Here is an 18988-nt window from a genome sequence, read left to right on the forward strand (position 1 = left end):
AAGGATACGTGCCCAACCCACCCAGTTTTTTCAGGAAAATACGAAACCTTACTCCCTTATTTTGTGCATACAATATCCCTGCGAAATTTCATTCACTTCGGTTCGGTTCTTCTTGCCTTTTGGAAGTCAACTTTAAAAATTTTGGTCGGGAGCTTTTGCGCCATAAAGGAGTTCTTCCGCAGAAAATATAAATCCCTATTCATTTTTGTTTTGCAAGTTGTACATACGCAAAGTTTTGTTGCAATTCCTCATTTACTTTACACACATCTGACATACTATTACTAGCACCTTTGATATTTCGTGATTAAAGGTTTGGAGGGGTCCGTGCCCCAACTAACCGTTTTTCCCAGGAAAAGACGAATCACGTATTCCCTCATTTTACTTCTGCAGTATCTGTGCACAATTTCATTCACTTGGGTTCACCGCCTCTGGCCTCTCAGGTGTCAAATTTCAAAATTTTGGGTGAGACGCACACCCTATAAAATCGTTTTTAAATAGCAACGAAAAACCGTTATCATTTATTTCTTTCGCATTTCAATACAGAAAGGTTCGTTGCAATTCTTCATGTCCTTTATACACACCTGACATACTGTTACTAGCACGTTTGCTATTTCGTGGTCAAAGGTTTGAATGGGTCCGTGCCCCACCCAATCGTTTTTACCAGGAAAACACTAAACACGAATTCCCTGATTTTATTTACAATATCTGTGAAGAATTTTATTCACTTCGCTTCCATTTTAACAAAAGAAACACTGTACAAAACTTAAAACGCACTTTATTTTAAATTATAACTTGTAACTGTTTCGGATATCTAGCATATCTTTCTTCAGACATTATTGAAAATAAATGAAAATACAGACATTTTCGTTGTACTTTTTTATGTTGTATATACACAAAAAAGTACAACAATGACTATATATGTCTGTTAAAAGAATCTAAATTTTTTTCATAACAATGACTATATATATGACAGTTAAAGAATTTAAACTTTGTCATAACACTGGCTATATATATGTCTCTATTTTCATTTATTTTGGATAATGTCTCAAGAAGGATATGCTATTTAGATATCCGAAACAGTTACAAATTATAACTTAAAATAAAGTGGGTTTTAAGCTTTGGTCAGTGTTTCTTTTGTTAAAATAATCAATCCAAAACCATGACTGGTCTTACTGATTTCGCTTCCATTGTTCTTGCATTTCGAGCGTCAAATTTCAAAATTTTGAGTGTTGGCTTTTCTTTCCTAAAACTGTTTTTGCACAGAAAATTTAAAAAAAAACGTATTAGTTTATTGTTCGCGTGTTGTCCATACAAAAACTTTTGCTGCAGTCCTTCATGTACTCCACACACATCTTACTTACTGTTACTAAAAGTCACCCAACCTTTTTTTCCAGGAAAATACGAAACCCGTATTGCTTCATTTTACATCTGCTATAGCTGTGAAAAAGTTCATTCACTTCGATTCATTGTTTTTGCTGTTTGAGCGTAAAAATTCAAAATCTTGCGTGGGGACTTTTGTCCCCTAGAGCCGTGTTACCACAGAAAATTAAAAGTTTGGAAGGGTCCGTGCCCCGTCCAACCACTTTTCCCAGCAAAATACTTAACACGAATTCCCTAATTTACTGTGTACAATATGTATGCACATTTTCTTTCACTTAGGTTCAATTGTTCTTGCTTTTCGGGCGTCAACTTTCAAAATTTTAGGTGGGGTCTTTTGCCCTCCAAAACCGTTTTCCTGCAGGAAAAAACAGTATACGTTTTTTATTTGCATATTTTCCATACACAAAGTATCGTTGCAATCCTTTATGTACTTTACACACATCTGACATACTGTTACTAGAAATTTTGATTTTTCGTGAACAAAGGTTTCAAAGGATCAGTGCCCCACCCAACCCTTTTTCACAGGAAAAAGCGAAAGCCATATTCCCTCATTTTATGTATACAATATTTGTGCACAATGTCATTCACTTCGGTTCACTTCCTCTGGCCTTTCGTGCATCAATTTTCAAAATTTTGGCTGGGACCTTTTACCCTCTAAACCGTTTTTCCACAGGAACGAAAAACTCGCATTATTTACTTTATGCATATTGTTCATACACAAAGATTCGTTGCAAATCTTCATGTCCTTTACACGCATCTGACATACTGTTCGTAGCACTTTTTATATTTCGTGATCTAGGCTTGGTTGGGTTTGCAATATCTGTGCAAAATTTCATTACTTCGGGTCACTTCCTCTGGCCTTTCTGGCGTCAACTGTCCCAATTTTGGTGCGAAATATTGGACTCTAAAACAGCTTTTCCGCAGAAAATGAAAACCTCTATTGATTTATCTTTTGCGTGTTATACATACACAATTTTTCGTTGTAATTCTTCATGTCTCTTACATACATCTGACATACTGTTACTAGTACTTTTAATATTTCGTGATTAAAAATTTGGAGGAGTCCGTGCCCACCAAAGAGTTTTTTCCAAAAAAATACGAAACCTTTATTCCCTCAGTTGATGTCTGAAATATCTGCAAAATTTCATTGACTTCAGCGCACTTCCTCCGTCCTTTCGGGTGTTAACTTTTAAAATTTTGTGTGGGAGCTTTTTCCCCTAAAACCGCTTTTTCGGAGAAAATAAAATCGAGTGTTTGTTTATTGTTTTGCGTGTTGTTCATACACAAAACCTTCGTTGCAATTCTTCATGTCCTTTACACACATCTGACATACTGTTACTAGTACTTTTCATTTTCCGGGATGAAAGGTTTGGAGGGGTTCGTGCCCCATCCAGCCGTTTTTCCAGCAAAATACGAAACCTGTATTTTTCCGTTTTACGTCAGCAATATCTGTGCACAATTTCATTCGCTTCGGTTCATTTGTTCTTTCGTTTCAGGTATCAACTTTCAAAATTTTGAGTGGGGGGTTTGCACCCTAAAACCGTTTTGCCGCAGAGAATGAGAAACACGTATTCGGTTGTTTTTGTGTTGTATCTATATGCTATTTTTTAAAAAAATCTTCGTGTTACACTTCGGAAGTGTTACTTGTAAGTTTTCTCACACGAATACCCAAAGAAAATTCATAACAATAACAAAGTTATTGCGGAAACATGTAATTTACATTAAGTTACTGTACATCAGTTGGAGATATTTTTTCGAGTTGAGTCAAGTTGCAAATAAAAGTTGCTCCACTTTGCATCTACCCATCCTTAGAAGGCAGGATCAGCAGCGTCAACAGCAGACTCGAGCTAAATGTCTTCAAACTCGCTACACAAGAGCAGGGACGGATCCAGGGGCAATCAAGGCGATCGCCCCCAGAAGAGAAAACCTTATTTTACACATAAATAAAACCCATCCCAAAGTTTGTAGCTCTTAGAAGTAGCTCAAAGTATCAGTATTACAACCCTACCCGCCCCCAGAAATCCATCGTAGATCCGTCTCTGACAAGAATATAGATGAATAAACACTTATTATTCACATTCAGTTTGCACATCCCAATAATATAAACAATAGTTTCTTTCACGTCCATCTACTTGTGCATTCTACTGATCTGTAATGAATTTTTCTTTAAAAATAATTATTCATTTTTCAATAATTGTAAATGTTTAAGTTCAGTAATTCACCATGAATAAAGTGAAATAGAAGTGTTTTTGTAACGAAGAAATAACAACGTGAACTGTGAAATCTCTTTTCACAAACTGTCGAGGTTTGAGAGTCGACAAAGTCGACAAATGCAGAAGTCCTTTAGTCTGAGAGAAAAAACAAACGAAATCTCTAATTTTTGTTCTGTTAATCTTGTAGCTCTTGCTCCGTGCAAAGTACTGAAAGAAATATGACCAATGAATTATTATTATTTTGTTGAATATTCCACTTCAATATCACAGGAAATTCATCTTCGGACTTGCTTGGTTGTCATAAATTATAGAGTATATTGCTATACTATGTAAAGTATGTGTAATGTTGTAGATTTGTTGTGCCAATCAGAAACAAAAGTGAAAGGTAAATTAGATGAATACTTTTCTGTTAATAATTTTATATTAAACGTCTTCTATCAATGATGTCTTCTAATCATAATTTCTTTATTACCACAAATTGTAATGTAAATATATCCACTTGGAAATTTGCAATATTATACGGTGTTATTTCTTAGGCGCCAGAACTTTTCTGTTCCCGGAAGAAAGAAACAAATAATCACGTGCGAAAGGAAGTGCTTCGGACTTTGAACTAGAATTTATCATAAGAAAATGTTTTTTTTCTTTTTTTGTTTTTCTCTCTTGAAAATTTCCATCCCTTTTGGCCTTTGCGACCGCTCATTGACAAAACGTTCACACATGACCGCTATGTGCAGGCATGTTCTTAGGCAGAGACAGAAATTTTGAAAAGGAAACGACTTTTTAATAATAATAATAATAATAATAATACTGTAATAATAATAATAATAATAATAATAATAATAATAATAATAATAATAATAATAATAATAATAATAATAATAATAATAATAATTATTATTATTATTATTATTATTATTATTATTATTATTATTATTATAACAATGAGGTTTACAACTAGCGTCACATCTCTTTATCTTGCATGGGAGGGCCGCAAGTGTGCTACGCCATTGGTGTCCCTTATTCTGTTTCTCACTTTTTCGTTTCGTGTACATGTTTGTTTTTGTGCTGTTAGGCTTTTATATTAAATTTTACATTATGTAACTTTTTCTTTTTTTTTATGAGATTCTTTTTTGGGGGGAGAGAAATGCTTTTCTCTGATATCTGATTCTTGCCATTCATCTTGTTTGAACTGCTTACGTAAGATCATTTTGTAACTTTTCATGTCATCCAACTCCGTCACGATAATAACATTATCATTCTTAACAATTACTTTTATTCTCTTATTTGCAGTTTCCACACTGATATATTTGTGACAAAATTGAGGTTTGGTCTAACGCCTTTCGAATTCGTAACCAAGCCAACCGCCGAGCTTTTCGGGTTGCCTGCTATTGCAGGAAAAGCAGAATTGCAGGTGATAATGCACTTTTGGAGTCGTGTATACAAGGAAAGTAGAATACAGAAAATGTAGAAGACAAGAAAGAAAATCGTGAGAAATAGTCTACTTGTCTATCTGAAGAATGAACAATTTATTTTTCTCACTTCCACATTGTCATTTACTTGAAATAATGATTTGTCAAAGAATATTTCCTAATTCAACCAAAATATTTCAAATAATTTTTTAAATTACAATGTTGAATATCAAAATGAACATTTTATTTCCCTTTATTCAACATCCGCATCAACTTTGTTTTCATAGATTTTGCACCGACCATAAGCTCTGGATTTCCAAATATATATAGCGTTTAAATGAGAAGAAACATGCTTGTACGATTGTAAGAAAATTCCAACTCATATTACGGATATGCAACAAGTAATTTAGAGCACATAGACTGCCTTCAAAACATTAGAACTCTCTTTGCCTATAGTATATAATCTTATACTAAGTAAAATATTTGTTCCTCACAGAAGAAAAATGGTTTTATGTAAGATATTTTAAATCATATTTGACATTCTTTCCTTCCCTTAAGAATATTACTTTAACAGAAAATAAAAACTATAAGCTCCCATTTTCTAGAAAACAGTATCTATGTTGTAAACTTAATTTTCAGTTCAATGTTTCCCCGTAATAACGATACATACAACGTGTATGTCACTTTTACATGTTGAGAAACGTTATAGAAATTGTTTTTCCGTTTTTCCCCGTTAAAAGAAATCTCTAAGACGCTATACATATCCGCTTCCGTTTAATAAGGAGTTTATCTATTTCAACTACGTAATATGATGGGCTGCTGAGGCTCTTGGTATAACTATAAAATACTCCTTTTCTGGGAATAATTGAAGTGGGATGATGGAAACCCTGCTCGAGCCAAGTGCTAACGATTTTTAGCCATTCTTTTCAAACGGTTAGACTTTTATCATAATAAGGTAACAAAAACATCGATTTCATTTGGATATAGTCAGATAATAACCACCCAATACTTCAGTGTTTTGCTCAGTGGAAGTCATTGTGTAGAGAAATAGGTGACAAATAAATGACTATTATTAATAGAATACAATTTCCTTTTAACCGGATAAAGGGTTTAAAAACACAATCAAAATGATCAACTCTATTAACACCGCGACTTTTCCTATCTCAGTTTTGTTTCTTCCATTTGTCACCAGTTGTTTCTGATTTATAGCCACTGGACAAACTTACAGACTCATCCTTCATATACAAGGAGAATCATTAATAGTTAAGAATCTACAATGACTCGGTAATAGAACACTATCCACGGTGCGAGGGGTTTCTGATTTGATCTCCGACCATTTTTAAAATTTTCTTACATCCATACTTTCTGCAATAGAACACTGACCATTTGTTAAGTAAACATATAGTTGTTCGTAAACATGGGTTGAACCTATACTTGAATACAGTTCTCCACACAAGTCTGCTATGCTCAACACTACAGCAAGAAGACTTCACTAGAGAAGTTGTCCATCTGTGTATATTATTAACTTAATGATCTACACTTCATAGAACTAGGAATACCATATCACCCACAACTAACACTTCTCAAGTGTAACATTCCTATTTTGATAAAATTTGGCAGGTACATAACACACATAAGATAAATGAATACGTGATTTTTATTTTCTCCGGAAAAATGGTTTCAGGGGGCAAAAGCCTCCACCAAAAATTTTGAAAGTTGACTCTCGAAAGGCTAAATCAAGTAGACCGAAGTGAACGAAATTGTGCACAGATATTGGAGACAAAAATGAGGAAATATGGGTTTCGTATTTTCCTGGAATAAATGGTTGAGTGGGGCACGGACCCCTCCAAACCTTTGATCATGAAATATCAAAAGTGCTAGTAACAGTACCTCAGATGTGTGTAAAGGACATGAAGATTTGCAACAAAGCTTTGTGTATGGACAATGCACAAAAAATAAACGAATACGTTTTTTTTCTCTATTTTCTTCGCAAAAGCGGTTTTCGGGTGCAAAAGGCTCCACCCAAGATTTTGAAAGTTGACGCCCGAAAAGGAAGAAGAAAACCGAAGTAAATGAAATTGTCCACAGATATTGTAGACGTAAAATAAGGGAATACGGGTTTCGTATTTCCTGGAAAAAACTGTACGGACCCCTCCAAACCACTGATTATAAAATATCAAAACTGCTAGTAACAGTATGTCACATGTGTGAAAAGGACATGAAGAATTGAAACGAAACTTTGTGTGTGGACAATAACCAAAAGATAAACGAATACGAGTTTCTTTATTTTCTGGAGAAAAACGGTTTCAGGGGACAAAACTACCACCCAAAATTTTGAAATTTGACGCCCGAAAGTCAAGAAGAAGTGGACCGAAGTGAACGAAATTGTGCACAAATATTATAGAGGTAAGATGAGGGAATACATGCTTCGTATTTTTTTGAAAAGAAGAGAAACTGTTGAGTGGATCGAGGAGTTTAGTAGCGGAAGGAGTGAACCGAATCCAATGAAATTGAATGTAGATATTGGATATGTAAAATAAGTCCTCTCGTGTTTCACAAGTGTCTCTATCCGATTTCATTAAATTTGGCAGATCAACAAGAAGCACAAACAGTATAGTGTATTTTATAGTATTTCAGAAGGCACGTTTAACCCTTACAATGATTTTCCGCATAAGCAAAAACACGTATCGACTAATTTCCTCTTTGCTGTTGATGTGCCAAATTAGAATAAAAACGGATAGGGACACTTGAGAAACACGAAATACTTATTTTAGATTTAGACAATATATACACACAATTTAATTTGCTTCGGTCCACTCCTTCCTGCGCTATTACGGTAATATTTACTTTTTTTCGGAAGGGGCCTAGGCCGTAACATTGTTTCTTTTCACAAATTGAAACACGTTTCATTTATTGTTTTGCAAATTGTCCCTATACGAACTTTCGCTGCAATTCTCCATACTCTTTCGGAAATTCTAAAGTATACTTATTTGCACTTTTGATATTTCGTAATGAACGGTTTAGAAGGTCCGTGCCCACTCAAACGCTTTTTTTTTTTTCTTTAAGAAAAATACGAAACCCAATTACCTCAATTTACGTCTACAATATCTGTGCACAATTTCATTCAATTTGGTGCATTTCTTCTTCCTGTTTTGGATCTCAAATTTCAAAATTTTGGGTGAGGGCTTTAGCCACGTAAAACCGTTTTTCCGCAGATAATAAAGCCGGATTCGTTTGTTTTTTCGTATTGTCGCTACACAATGTGTCGTTCCAATTCTTCATGTCCCTTAAGCATTTCTGACATACTGCTATTAGCACTTTTGATATTTCATGATTAAGGTTTTGGAAGGGTCTATGTCCCACCCAAACGTTTTTCTTTTTTTCAGGAAAATACGAAACCCGTAATCCCTCATTTTACGTCTACAATGTCTGTGCGCAATTTCGTTCACTTCTGTCGACTTGCCTTTCGGGCGTCAAATTCCAAAATTTTGGGTGGGGACTTTTGACCCCTAAAACGTTTTTCCGAAAAACTAAAAAAAAAAATGTACTCGTGTATGTTTTGCGTATTTTCCATACACAAAGTTTCATTGCATTTCTTTATGTACTTTACACACATTTGACATAATGCTACTAGAACGTTTGACATTTCATGATCAAAGGTTTCTAGGGGTTCGTGCCACACCTAACCCTTCTTTCCAGGAAAATACGAAACCCGCATTCCCTCATTTTACGTCTGGAATATCTGTGCACAATTTCGTTCACTTCTGCCCACTTGTTTTAGCCTTTCGGACGTCATATTTCAAAATTTTGGTTGGGGGCTTTTGCCCCCTAAAACCGCTTTTCTGCAGAAAATAAAAAACAAGTGTTCGTTTATTTGATGTGTAGTATCTTCCTGCCAAATTTTATCAAAATCGGAGAGTTACACTTGGGAAGTATTACTTGCCAGTAAGCCAGATTTTGATTTCATTTTTCTTTTCTGTCATATTTTGTGATCTTTTTGTGTATTGCAATTACATATTTACTTGTTCTCAAAGTTCAGATAGTCAATATATTTGCTCCAAATGGTCCTATTACTCTGTAGCAGAATGGAAGGATTATAAATTTCCCAGTGATCACAAATCGGAGGGACGTTAGATCTACGGTATTTTTCACGAACTTTTTTTTTTATCGCCTACTAGATTTTCATTGGCAGAAGTTTACGTCCTTCTAATGTATGATTACATTCCATACATTTTGAGTTAGACTGTATAATAAATACATTAGTTCTACCTTTAAGGAAAACGTATGTCTAAGGAAATAATCTAGAACACTGAAACGTGTTCACTGGGCATTTCATTCAATATATTGGAGAAACATTCTTCTTAAGTAAAATTAACTTAATCTAGCAAGCTATTTTCATAATTTGAGTCTTTCAGTTAGAACAAACAATCAAAATCATAGTTTAAAAGTTAGTTAGACAAATGTAATACCCTTGATGATCCATATGGTCTCAGCATGAAACACTGACATCTCAGAAAGCCTTCATTATTGGTTATATACGTCCTGTTGCTTCTGAAATGAAAATTACAATTATTGGTTATTATTTATGATTTTGCTGTTAATGAAAAATATGTGGTGGACAAACACCGTGTGCGTGTGTTTCCTCGGGGTTGTCCCGTTTCCTCCCACTTTCTTCATTCCACCATTTCATTCATTACTCATAATCACCGTCTCCTTTAGCCTAACTTGCATAAACGTGGGACGTAAAACTCAAAGATTTCATTTCATTTCTTTTTATTTGCACATACACTAACACATGCATATGCTTTCCAATGTTAAAACCCAAAGTATCAAATGGAAACATACGTCTATCAATTATGAAATGATATGTTGAATTCATCAATATTACAGCGAGTAATATTTATTGCAAAGATATCTACTTCCAAGTTACTAATATATATTTTTAAATATTAGTTATTTCCAATAATGTTGGATTATATGTTTAAATTTGGTATACAGGTTCATTGCTTGGATTTAATCAGTTTTAAAATAAATCTATGTGTATTATGTATTGTAATGATTTTTTAAAAAATTTCCAGATACTTTATGGAGTATGAAAAAGCGTCAGGGAGCCGCAATAAATTTTATCTCAGTTAGGTTAAATCAGGGTTGCTTCCATCATTAGTCCAACGAACTACTCAGAGAAAAGTCCGTCTCCTTTAGCCTAACCGGCATAACCGTGGGACGTAAAACTCAAAAATTTCATTTCATTTTTACTCAGAGAAAAGAAGTTTACCACTAGATGTTAATGTGCAAATTAAAATGACAGAGGCGATTTCTTTAAACATCTCCTAAATGAAAAACACCGAGGGACAATGACTAACTGATATGTACTCATATAAGGATTTTCAATCACAATGTTGGAGATTAAGTAGCATTAATGTTAAGTATCATAAAAAATGATAAACTAGCAAGAGTTGATGAAATATCTGTGAAATTGATTTTCTACGAGAAAATTAATCTGGTGTAGAATTGGATTCAAGGGTCATCAGGAAGATTTTGATTTATTTCTCACTTTCTTAATTTTTATTTTCTTTTTTTTTTAATGCTTGTTGTGGGTATGAAACGTTAAGCTATATAAGAGTAATGCTACTCAATAACCGTTCAAAAAACTTTCTTTAGTTATATTTTAAGCACTTTCACTTTTAGTTTTTCATGGTAAAATTTGATTGTTAAATGGACACAGGGAAACCATTATTTTCGTTATAAAAGTCAACTCAAACATTTGTTTTCTGAACTCATCATAGTAAGATTTGTAGTTTCTTATATTAAAAGATGAAACGTGTGTCGTGTAATTTAAATATACGGTATAATACGGAAACAAGTGTTATAGATAAGATTTCTGAAGTAAAAAGGAAGATGTTTGTTGAGTGTGTGGTTTACACACGTATTGTCCTAAATAACTTATCGGAGTATCCGGCAAGAATCCTTAAGTAAGAGTAAGAAATCTCACAAATATAATCTATGCAACATTTCTAGAAGTCGAAAATTAAACATTTAATTCATGCATATTATAAAACTAAAACAGTGTTTTAAGGAAGGTGATAACGAAGTTTACATTGCCTATCTCCCTTATAATTATTGAAAAGTTAAAGTGGAATTACCTTAACTGCATTGAGTTTGCCGCATAGCAAATTTCTCCCTGAAGTGTTTGGATTCCATACATTGACGAACATTCGAGTTGATGTTCACCACAAGAGCAGTTTTTGAAAATATTCTGATTTTGCCTTTAAAAAAAATAAAATGAGTGTATTAGGGTGGTCCAAAAAATCAACTTACGAATTTTAATCTGGGTCATTCATTCCTTTATTCCTATGACGTCAACAAACAAAACTGCAAAATATCAAGGCTCTACCATATGTTTAAGTACTCGCTCAAAGTTGATAGTTTTTAATGTACCTAGGTAATATTCGTTACAACGTAATAAAATTATAACATATTCCATATTCACTTTCATACTGCATCTGTTCGTTATTAAATCACATCTAAAAATGTTTTTGTTCATAATTTAATATTTTTTTTTTAGTGTAGCCTTCTTAAAGTCTGATTTTCTTACGGTGTAGAGCAACAACACGAACCAAATATTGTTTTTGGGCCTCATCTTTCGTTATAGAACTGTTGTAAGCTTAAATAAGGGCAACAGCTCTTTCAGCAAAATCATTTACAACACCCAGGTTTCCAACACTTGTATTCATTTTTTGGTATACTTCATTTGTTATCCAAGACGAAGGATCTTCTTGAAGGAAAGATTTTGCCTGTTCTTCAACATCGTTCAGAAGTACATTGAAAGAATATTGTGGAGCGCCTTGTAGCATAGGATTCCTGCTGAGCTGTTGTCGTGAAATTGTTCCCATCTGCTCTTCTCATATCTTTCTTCTTTTCAGGTTTGACTACCATATTGTTGACTATCGCTTGTTTTGTTGAATCTGACACGCGGGGATCAAAAAGTGAAAAAGGAATTAGGTATTCAGACAGATACCATAAATGCCTTTTCATCGCCGCAAATGCTGCATTCTTCATTTTTTGGTTATAATATTCTTCCAGCTGACGCAGGAAGTTGAGGTCATTGAGCGGTGCTCTATGTGTCATATTTGCTTCATTCCAGTAGTGTCCATAGATGAGGGCAACGAACAGACTTAATCCCTGAAGCTCTTTTATTTCACTCTCAGAAAGAGTAATTTGACTGCGAAAGAGAAAGATCTTTATTGTATATATGGCTTTGGACCTCCATCTTGCATGGTGCATACCTCCAGGACTGCGGAATTTGACAGTTGTTTCTACTTTTCCTCCAAGGAATAAAAAGCAGAGAAGCATGAGTTCGTTATAATAATCTCTTTGTTGCTTTTTCTCGACGGCCTTCTTGTAGTACTCAACCATCTCACCCCTAAGGTCAGCTGTACCTTCAGGGAAAATACACTCAGGTGCGCTTTCAAACGTATTACGATCTAATTAACCCCAATTCTGCTGGAATCGTTTGAATAAACCAATTTCAGGCCCACTGCTGGTCCCAAAGCTGGTGCAGGTTTTGAATACTGCAGACAAGACAACTTCTAGCACATGGTGTCTACAAGTAATCCAGATCAGAGTCGTATCCAAAGATTTTTCTATCAAAGCACATGCTCCAGACTGCAGTTCTATATTTGAGGCAGTTGTGTCGAAGACTAGACCTCTAATTTTGATCCTCAGAGACCAATCATCAACAAGCTTTAAGCATGCATTGGCCTGGCCAACTCCGGTTCCAGAAGCAACCACGGGAACTCTAGAAGCTTTTCCTCTCCTTTCTCGGGATCTGTAATAAGAATAGCTACCCTATCAACTTTCTCAGCTTTTTGAACAATGTTTGGCAGGAAGTTTCCGTCCCAGTGAAGAATCAAAGGACCATCAGATGAAAAACTAGCCTGTTCTTTAGTGCACATAGCTTCTCTTGTTGAGCTCCTTTTGCGGCGGATAGTATTTCGAGAAAGAGCAACTTCGTCGAGTGAGTGACCGAGAGATTGAACCACAGTTGCCATCACCAATGTTGCACTTCTGTCACTGATATTGGCACGGTCGAGAGCGATTGATACATCATGACTGATCACAGTTTTTCGTCGTTTAGAGGGAAGTGGCACTTTCTGGCTATTTGATGCCTCACTGTACTTACTAAACACTACATCCTTATCCGATGATTCTGATGTGCCTGATGAGCTCGAAGTAGGTTGTAACAGCTCGTCTGTGTTGATGTTTTCTACAATCTGATTTTTTATTTTCTCCTGACGTGCTTTTTCAGCGTCGGAATGCATCCTTTTCCTTTTTTGCTGGTAAGCCATTTTCCTGTCGACCGGCCCGAAACTAGATGAACGTGAATCTTCCAACTGTTGCATCAAGAAGCTTTTGTCCTCTTCGTTCTTCATGAGCTGCAGGGCATCTTTCCGTGAAATATCAAACACATCATCCAGATCTCCACGAAAAATGTCTTCTTTCATCCTATAAGAAGGATAGTCTTTCGTTCGATTCTTCTTCAAAGCCCTATATTCCTCATAAAGCTTTATTAGTTTCTTTACGGCATAGCGCTTATCTGTCATCGGCGCATTTGCTTTGAGCCAGAATGGAACCCGAGCCTCCATTGTAAGTTCGGCACTTCGGTATTGAACAAGCTTCTCTTCCATGTGATGGTACATGAATTTTCTGAGCACCTGAAGTTTCGTTGGTAGACCAGCTCCTGCAATTGTGGGCTCTGGTTTTCCCAAAAGCCAGACATCACTGGAAGATCTTGTCGATGGTTTCTTTAAAGACATTGCAGAACTAATAATTACAAAAAGATAATGCAGGTATTAGTTAAATGAAAATAAAAGTTAAATTTACACTATAAGTAAATATTCCATTCAATCAATTGCGAATTATTGTATTCTTTTTGCAGAAAATACCATTATTTCACAGAGAAAAAGCGGACAAATAAAATCTTGGCACAAGGTAGATATGCTATTTTAGTTCCATCACTTTGTTAATAAGTAATGGCCTCCAACGCAAAATACTAGCCAAAACTAGCTAAATGTACGTTACCCACACCTAGGAGCGCAACGTAAGGAATCGTCGTTTCAATTTATAATCACATTCAGATATTTTTCCTTGCATGAATAAATTCGTAGTTTTAAGTTAAGCGGTTAAATATTGTGCAAGATTTAGCGACCTCTAAATATATTCCTACAATGGTGATTTTTTCCTCATGAATGCATGTGACTGGTAGGAATAAAATAACAAATGACCCATTAATGAATTCAAAACTAGTTTTTTCATATGTTTTTGGACCACTCTAGAGTGTATTTCAGTGTGTATTTTGACAACCAATTGATGATAATCTTCATTATAAAATTGCAAGTAATTATGTTTGTGACTCTTAATCTCTTGAGCCACCAGACTGATCTCGACAAAATTTCGAACATAAATTTGGTTCGTACCTGGGATAAGGGATAAGAGGGAGATATATAAAAATCTCTCTCTCTCTCTCTCTCTCTCTCTCTCTCTCTATATATATATATATATATATATATATATATATATATATATATATATATATATATATATATATATAAATGATAGTTGCTATGTTCTTGATTTTATAATTCATGAACAAAGAACCGATGTCAATCAAATTTTCAACTTAGATGAGGTTCGGACCTGGAAGGGACCAAATTTTGTCATTTTACTTTGACGGTGCCACTTAGAAGGAAGAGATATTAAAAATGAACGAACATGACCGAGACTAGTGTGGAATCTGTATTTTCAGTGTCGCCGATATAAACACTGGCACTTTTGATGCTGTTTAAATCCAGATTCACCCTCTGAACTTGGGGGAGGGTAATATATAGTACAAACATGGAAAATGATCAATATTGGTGTTGAATCCATGGTTTTCGAGGTCACTGAGATGGATGCGATACTATCGTTCCCGTTAACATTTAAATTCAGCTTAGCAACTAGTGGCGGGGAGATGCATAAAAGTAATCAAAAATGTCCAATATTAGTGTCAAACGCACAGTAGACACACAGTGACTTCTGTTCCCGTTCAAATCCAAATTCATCCACGCAACATGTGGAAGAGAAGGGAAATAAATGAAAAATGATCGAAAATGTCCGATATCAGAGAGCGCTTTAGCAATCGTAAAAAATTACTGACTAACGGAATATAATACTTTCGTTAATTTAACCTAGCGAAACGGGTAATTGATGGTAGTACAGATATAAATTTTAATATATATATATATATATATATATATATATATATATATATATATATATATATATATATATATATATTAAGCACTTTATTAGTGATGTATTCACTGTAATCGTTAACATAATTATTGTAGCTATTCTTATTACAAGAAATATTGGATACGTCGAAGTAAGTTGAATTCAGATATCCTCAATGTGTGATTCATACACAAGAGGAAGCAGACACTTTCGTGAATTAAGTACAAATAATTCTTATCGTGTAATAGAAAACTGTTAAATAGTTTAAGTCATATACTTCTACATTGTGATTAATTTTTCACATCGAACTTGTAAAGAAATATGATTAGCCGTTGTGTTGCTAATAGATTATTTTAATAACATCGTCTTCAACAAGCTATGTCGTAAACAACGCTATTCACTAACCATGTAATCTCCAAAATTTTGTACACCTTAATGTTATAAATTCTCGAGAAACCATTTAAGTTCGCTGAGTACTGAACTTCTTTTATGATAGTCTGTATAATTTTAATAGCACAGTGACAATATATAGTGGTTACTCTCTCTGATTCGTTTTTTAAATTTAAGTTTTCGCTAATGTTGATGAAACCATGAAAACCAAGAAATTGGGACTTCAGTTTTCAGTAGATTATTAACTAAATACATAAGTATTTTGTTTCAGTAATAACTAAAAGCGTGAAATAAAGCTTTATCATCATAGAAAATACTATAAATTTTCTAGCAACGTTTGTTATTATACTTTCATATTATCATTGACAGTTGCAAACATTTATGATGTATAATATATTATAACTTAAATTTATTGCTGTAAATGCTCAATATCAGATAGAAGTATTTAGTTTCAGGCCCTAAGCTCTCAATCCATTCGGTTTCTGATGTGATATTTACATATCTCTTTATATGAATTGCAGAATTTATTTCCAATGTGTTCCGCTCACTTCTTAATAAGGCAATGTATTAAAGGAGGTTATCAAAGAAATACATTAACCACGAAAAAAATGGAAAGATTAATATGTGTTATAAAATGACTAGTCCATTTGTGGAAAGCAGAGATTTTAGAAATGAGTTTTGAATTATCTAAACGGATTTTCAAAAATAAATGAACATTGTAATAATTTAAATAGTATAAAAATACAGGTTCAGTAAAGATTTGAATATTTTTGGAGGTTTTTGTGATACATAAATTTATTATTAAAACACATTTCCTCCAGTTACCCTAACTCAAAACTATTTGAAAGGAATTTAATCAAATCTAATTTTATAGCACTTTTATATAAAATTTCAAATCTAAACTAAACCTAAACTTATATATAAAAGTCTACTATTCTCTGTTTGATTTTTCTTTCTGTTTTATACTAATGTTCTAATTCTTTTAATTTCATTATTAATTTACTTTCTATAAACCTATCTTATCATATATCTTAGGTATTTTATACAGCCCTTTATCTAATGCGCATATTTTATGATAGTAGGAGCTTAATTCTAATTTGTTTTCTTGTACTAAGTATACATTATGCAATTTACTTCGAACTTTATTTTGTATAATTTCTTATCTTCTAAGTCACCATCTTCATAATCCTTTAAATATATTTCCAATTTAACAATATTTAATTTTATTCCTTTTCTTTTTTCTTTGTATCTTCTTCATTATGTCTATCACATTTCTCCTATCAATACGTACTTTTATTTAAGACCTACAACCTTGTCCCTTACAAATCCTTGAATCTCATCTTTAAATTTCTTAATACTTTCTTCTTAATCTGCTCAAAGCCGTATTCATTAATTTCTTTGTAATGAAATGTATATAAGTGCTCATATGTATCTTTCATATCTTCATATATATTATCTGCTTCATATATATTATATGCGCTATAACTAAATCAGTATCACTAATTAATAATTTGACTTTATATGCATGTTTTTTCATTAACACGTTGCGACAGAAACCATCCGAAGAGACGTTGAACTGACAATATAAAATAAATAGATTGTTAGAATTGATTTTACATTTATACATATGCATAGCAGCTCAATTTTTAGAAAATATCGCTGTCTTTAGACGTAGTTTTCTCAATTAGTTTTTTCACTATTTTTTATCTTAAAGTCATATACACTTTCTTACTTATATTCTCTACTCTTATATCAAAAACAACATTGTTCGAGGCTTGCAGAATTCATTTTCAGCTTCATCTTTGCTTGTGACTGAATTTCTGTATTTTAATCTATATCTTTCTTTAAGCATGTTGATTTATCTCTTGAACCATAAAGATGTTTACAATGTAATATATAATTTTCCTTATCACGAAATATTGTTAATAATTTAATAAGTTTCTTATTATTTATATAATTTTCTGGAGCTAATGTAGACCTGAATATTTATTATGAAGTTCTTTCGTAAATACCAAACAAACTTCTAATATGTTTACCATCTTCTGTTTGTAATGCTCTATTCATCCAATATTTTTTTTATTTACGTTAGTAACATATTTCATTTAAATTATGCATAAGGCTTATGATGATTCATACTCCATCCATATCATCCATTTGATTTCATATTCATTACGCAAGAACTTTTCGTTTTAGGATAATACGTTCTCGAGTTTCATATTATTTGCTACTACATATCCATTTGAAAATCGCAAAATTCCACTTTTTAAATCTTTCTCATTAAAAATCAATTTCTCACAATCACATAATAACTCTTATTTTTCTTTTGCCGGTCTTAAGACTGCATTCCAACAAACATCCAGCTTATATCTTTTAACCTCAGTACCTCTTAATTTTTCCATAATATCTGCTAATTGAAGAACATGTGATTCATTATATAATTGAGTATGTTCTTTCATGGTTCTTAAGTTAAATACTTTAGAGTTTACTATAGCGATTCTATTTCCCTTACTTATCACCTCTTCTGTGTATTTGTTCTTAAAAGTGTCTCTTTTAATTGGCAGGGTTTTAATTTTTCAGGTGAATCAGCATAATTCTTCGGATATGTACCTTTGATTCTTCCTAGATTAATTAAATTATTAGGAAAGAGTTTTAACGTTTCTTTAAATTGTCTGGTTGTAATATTTTCCTATACTACTAAATTTTAATAAGAATATAAACGTGGCAATGAATCTTAATTGAGTTGCCTTTTCCTTATTTTTATTGATTTTATATCTTCCTGATTTGGAGAACGTTATGTACTTCTCTTATGTAGTATAGATATTGTTTCTTTTAATGTTCCATCTCTTAAACTCTTTATAAATAGATGCGTACCCTAGCCAGATAAGATATGAATAGATACAGGAACAAACATCCGGTATGAATATATATATTTTAGGTTATAATAAGACTGACTAAAGCCTCTAATTGATCTATTAAGTGGTGATGATCAGCAAATTTTCTTGTGCATGATTCTGTATTACTTAAAGTTTTTTCTAATTCTTTTCTATATTTATCAAGTAAGTCGTTTATACTTTTCTTTTCACTTTTTTTCTATAAGTAATTGATCTTTGTCATCATCCGTATTATCATCTTTTTCTATATACAATCCTTTTTTCTAAATTTTTTATCCTTTTTTGATTTTCTTTTGTAAATAGCTTATTAGTATATATAAACTTTTTATTTTTTCCAAATAAGGAATTTTTTCAATTATACTTCCACAGATATGACAACTTTAGTTTGATCCTTATACACTATTTTCTTCTGTAAGAAATTCCATAGGCTTAT

The 18988-nt window shown here is 33.1% G+C and overlaps 1 protein-coding gene across 3 annotated transcripts in view; it reads right to left on the reverse strand.

Moving 5' to 3' along the window:
• Nucleotides 1–18988, reverse strand: part of LOC145690578 (uncharacterized) — a 622228-nt gene that overhangs the window by 338503 nt on the left and 264737 nt on the right. For all 3 annotated transcript variants that reach the window (XM_081765603.1, XM_081765604.1, XM_081765605.1), the window contains exons 9-10: nt 11146–11268; nt 9472–9553 (exon numbers count right to left, since the gene is read on the reverse strand). In XM_081765603.1, coding sequence (XP_081621729.1) covers nt 9472–9553; nt 11146–11268 — 205 coding nt within the window. The remainder of the gene's footprint in view (nt 1–9471; nt 9554–11145; nt 11269–18988) is intronic.

This window comes from Thermobia domestica, chromosome 7, assembly GCF_964235325.1.
Source record: "Thermobia domestica chromosome 7, izTheDome1.hap1.1, whole genome shotgun sequence".
Taxonomy (NCBI): domain Eukaryota; kingdom Metazoa; phylum Arthropoda; class Insecta; order Zygentoma; family Lepismatidae; genus Thermobia; species Thermobia domestica.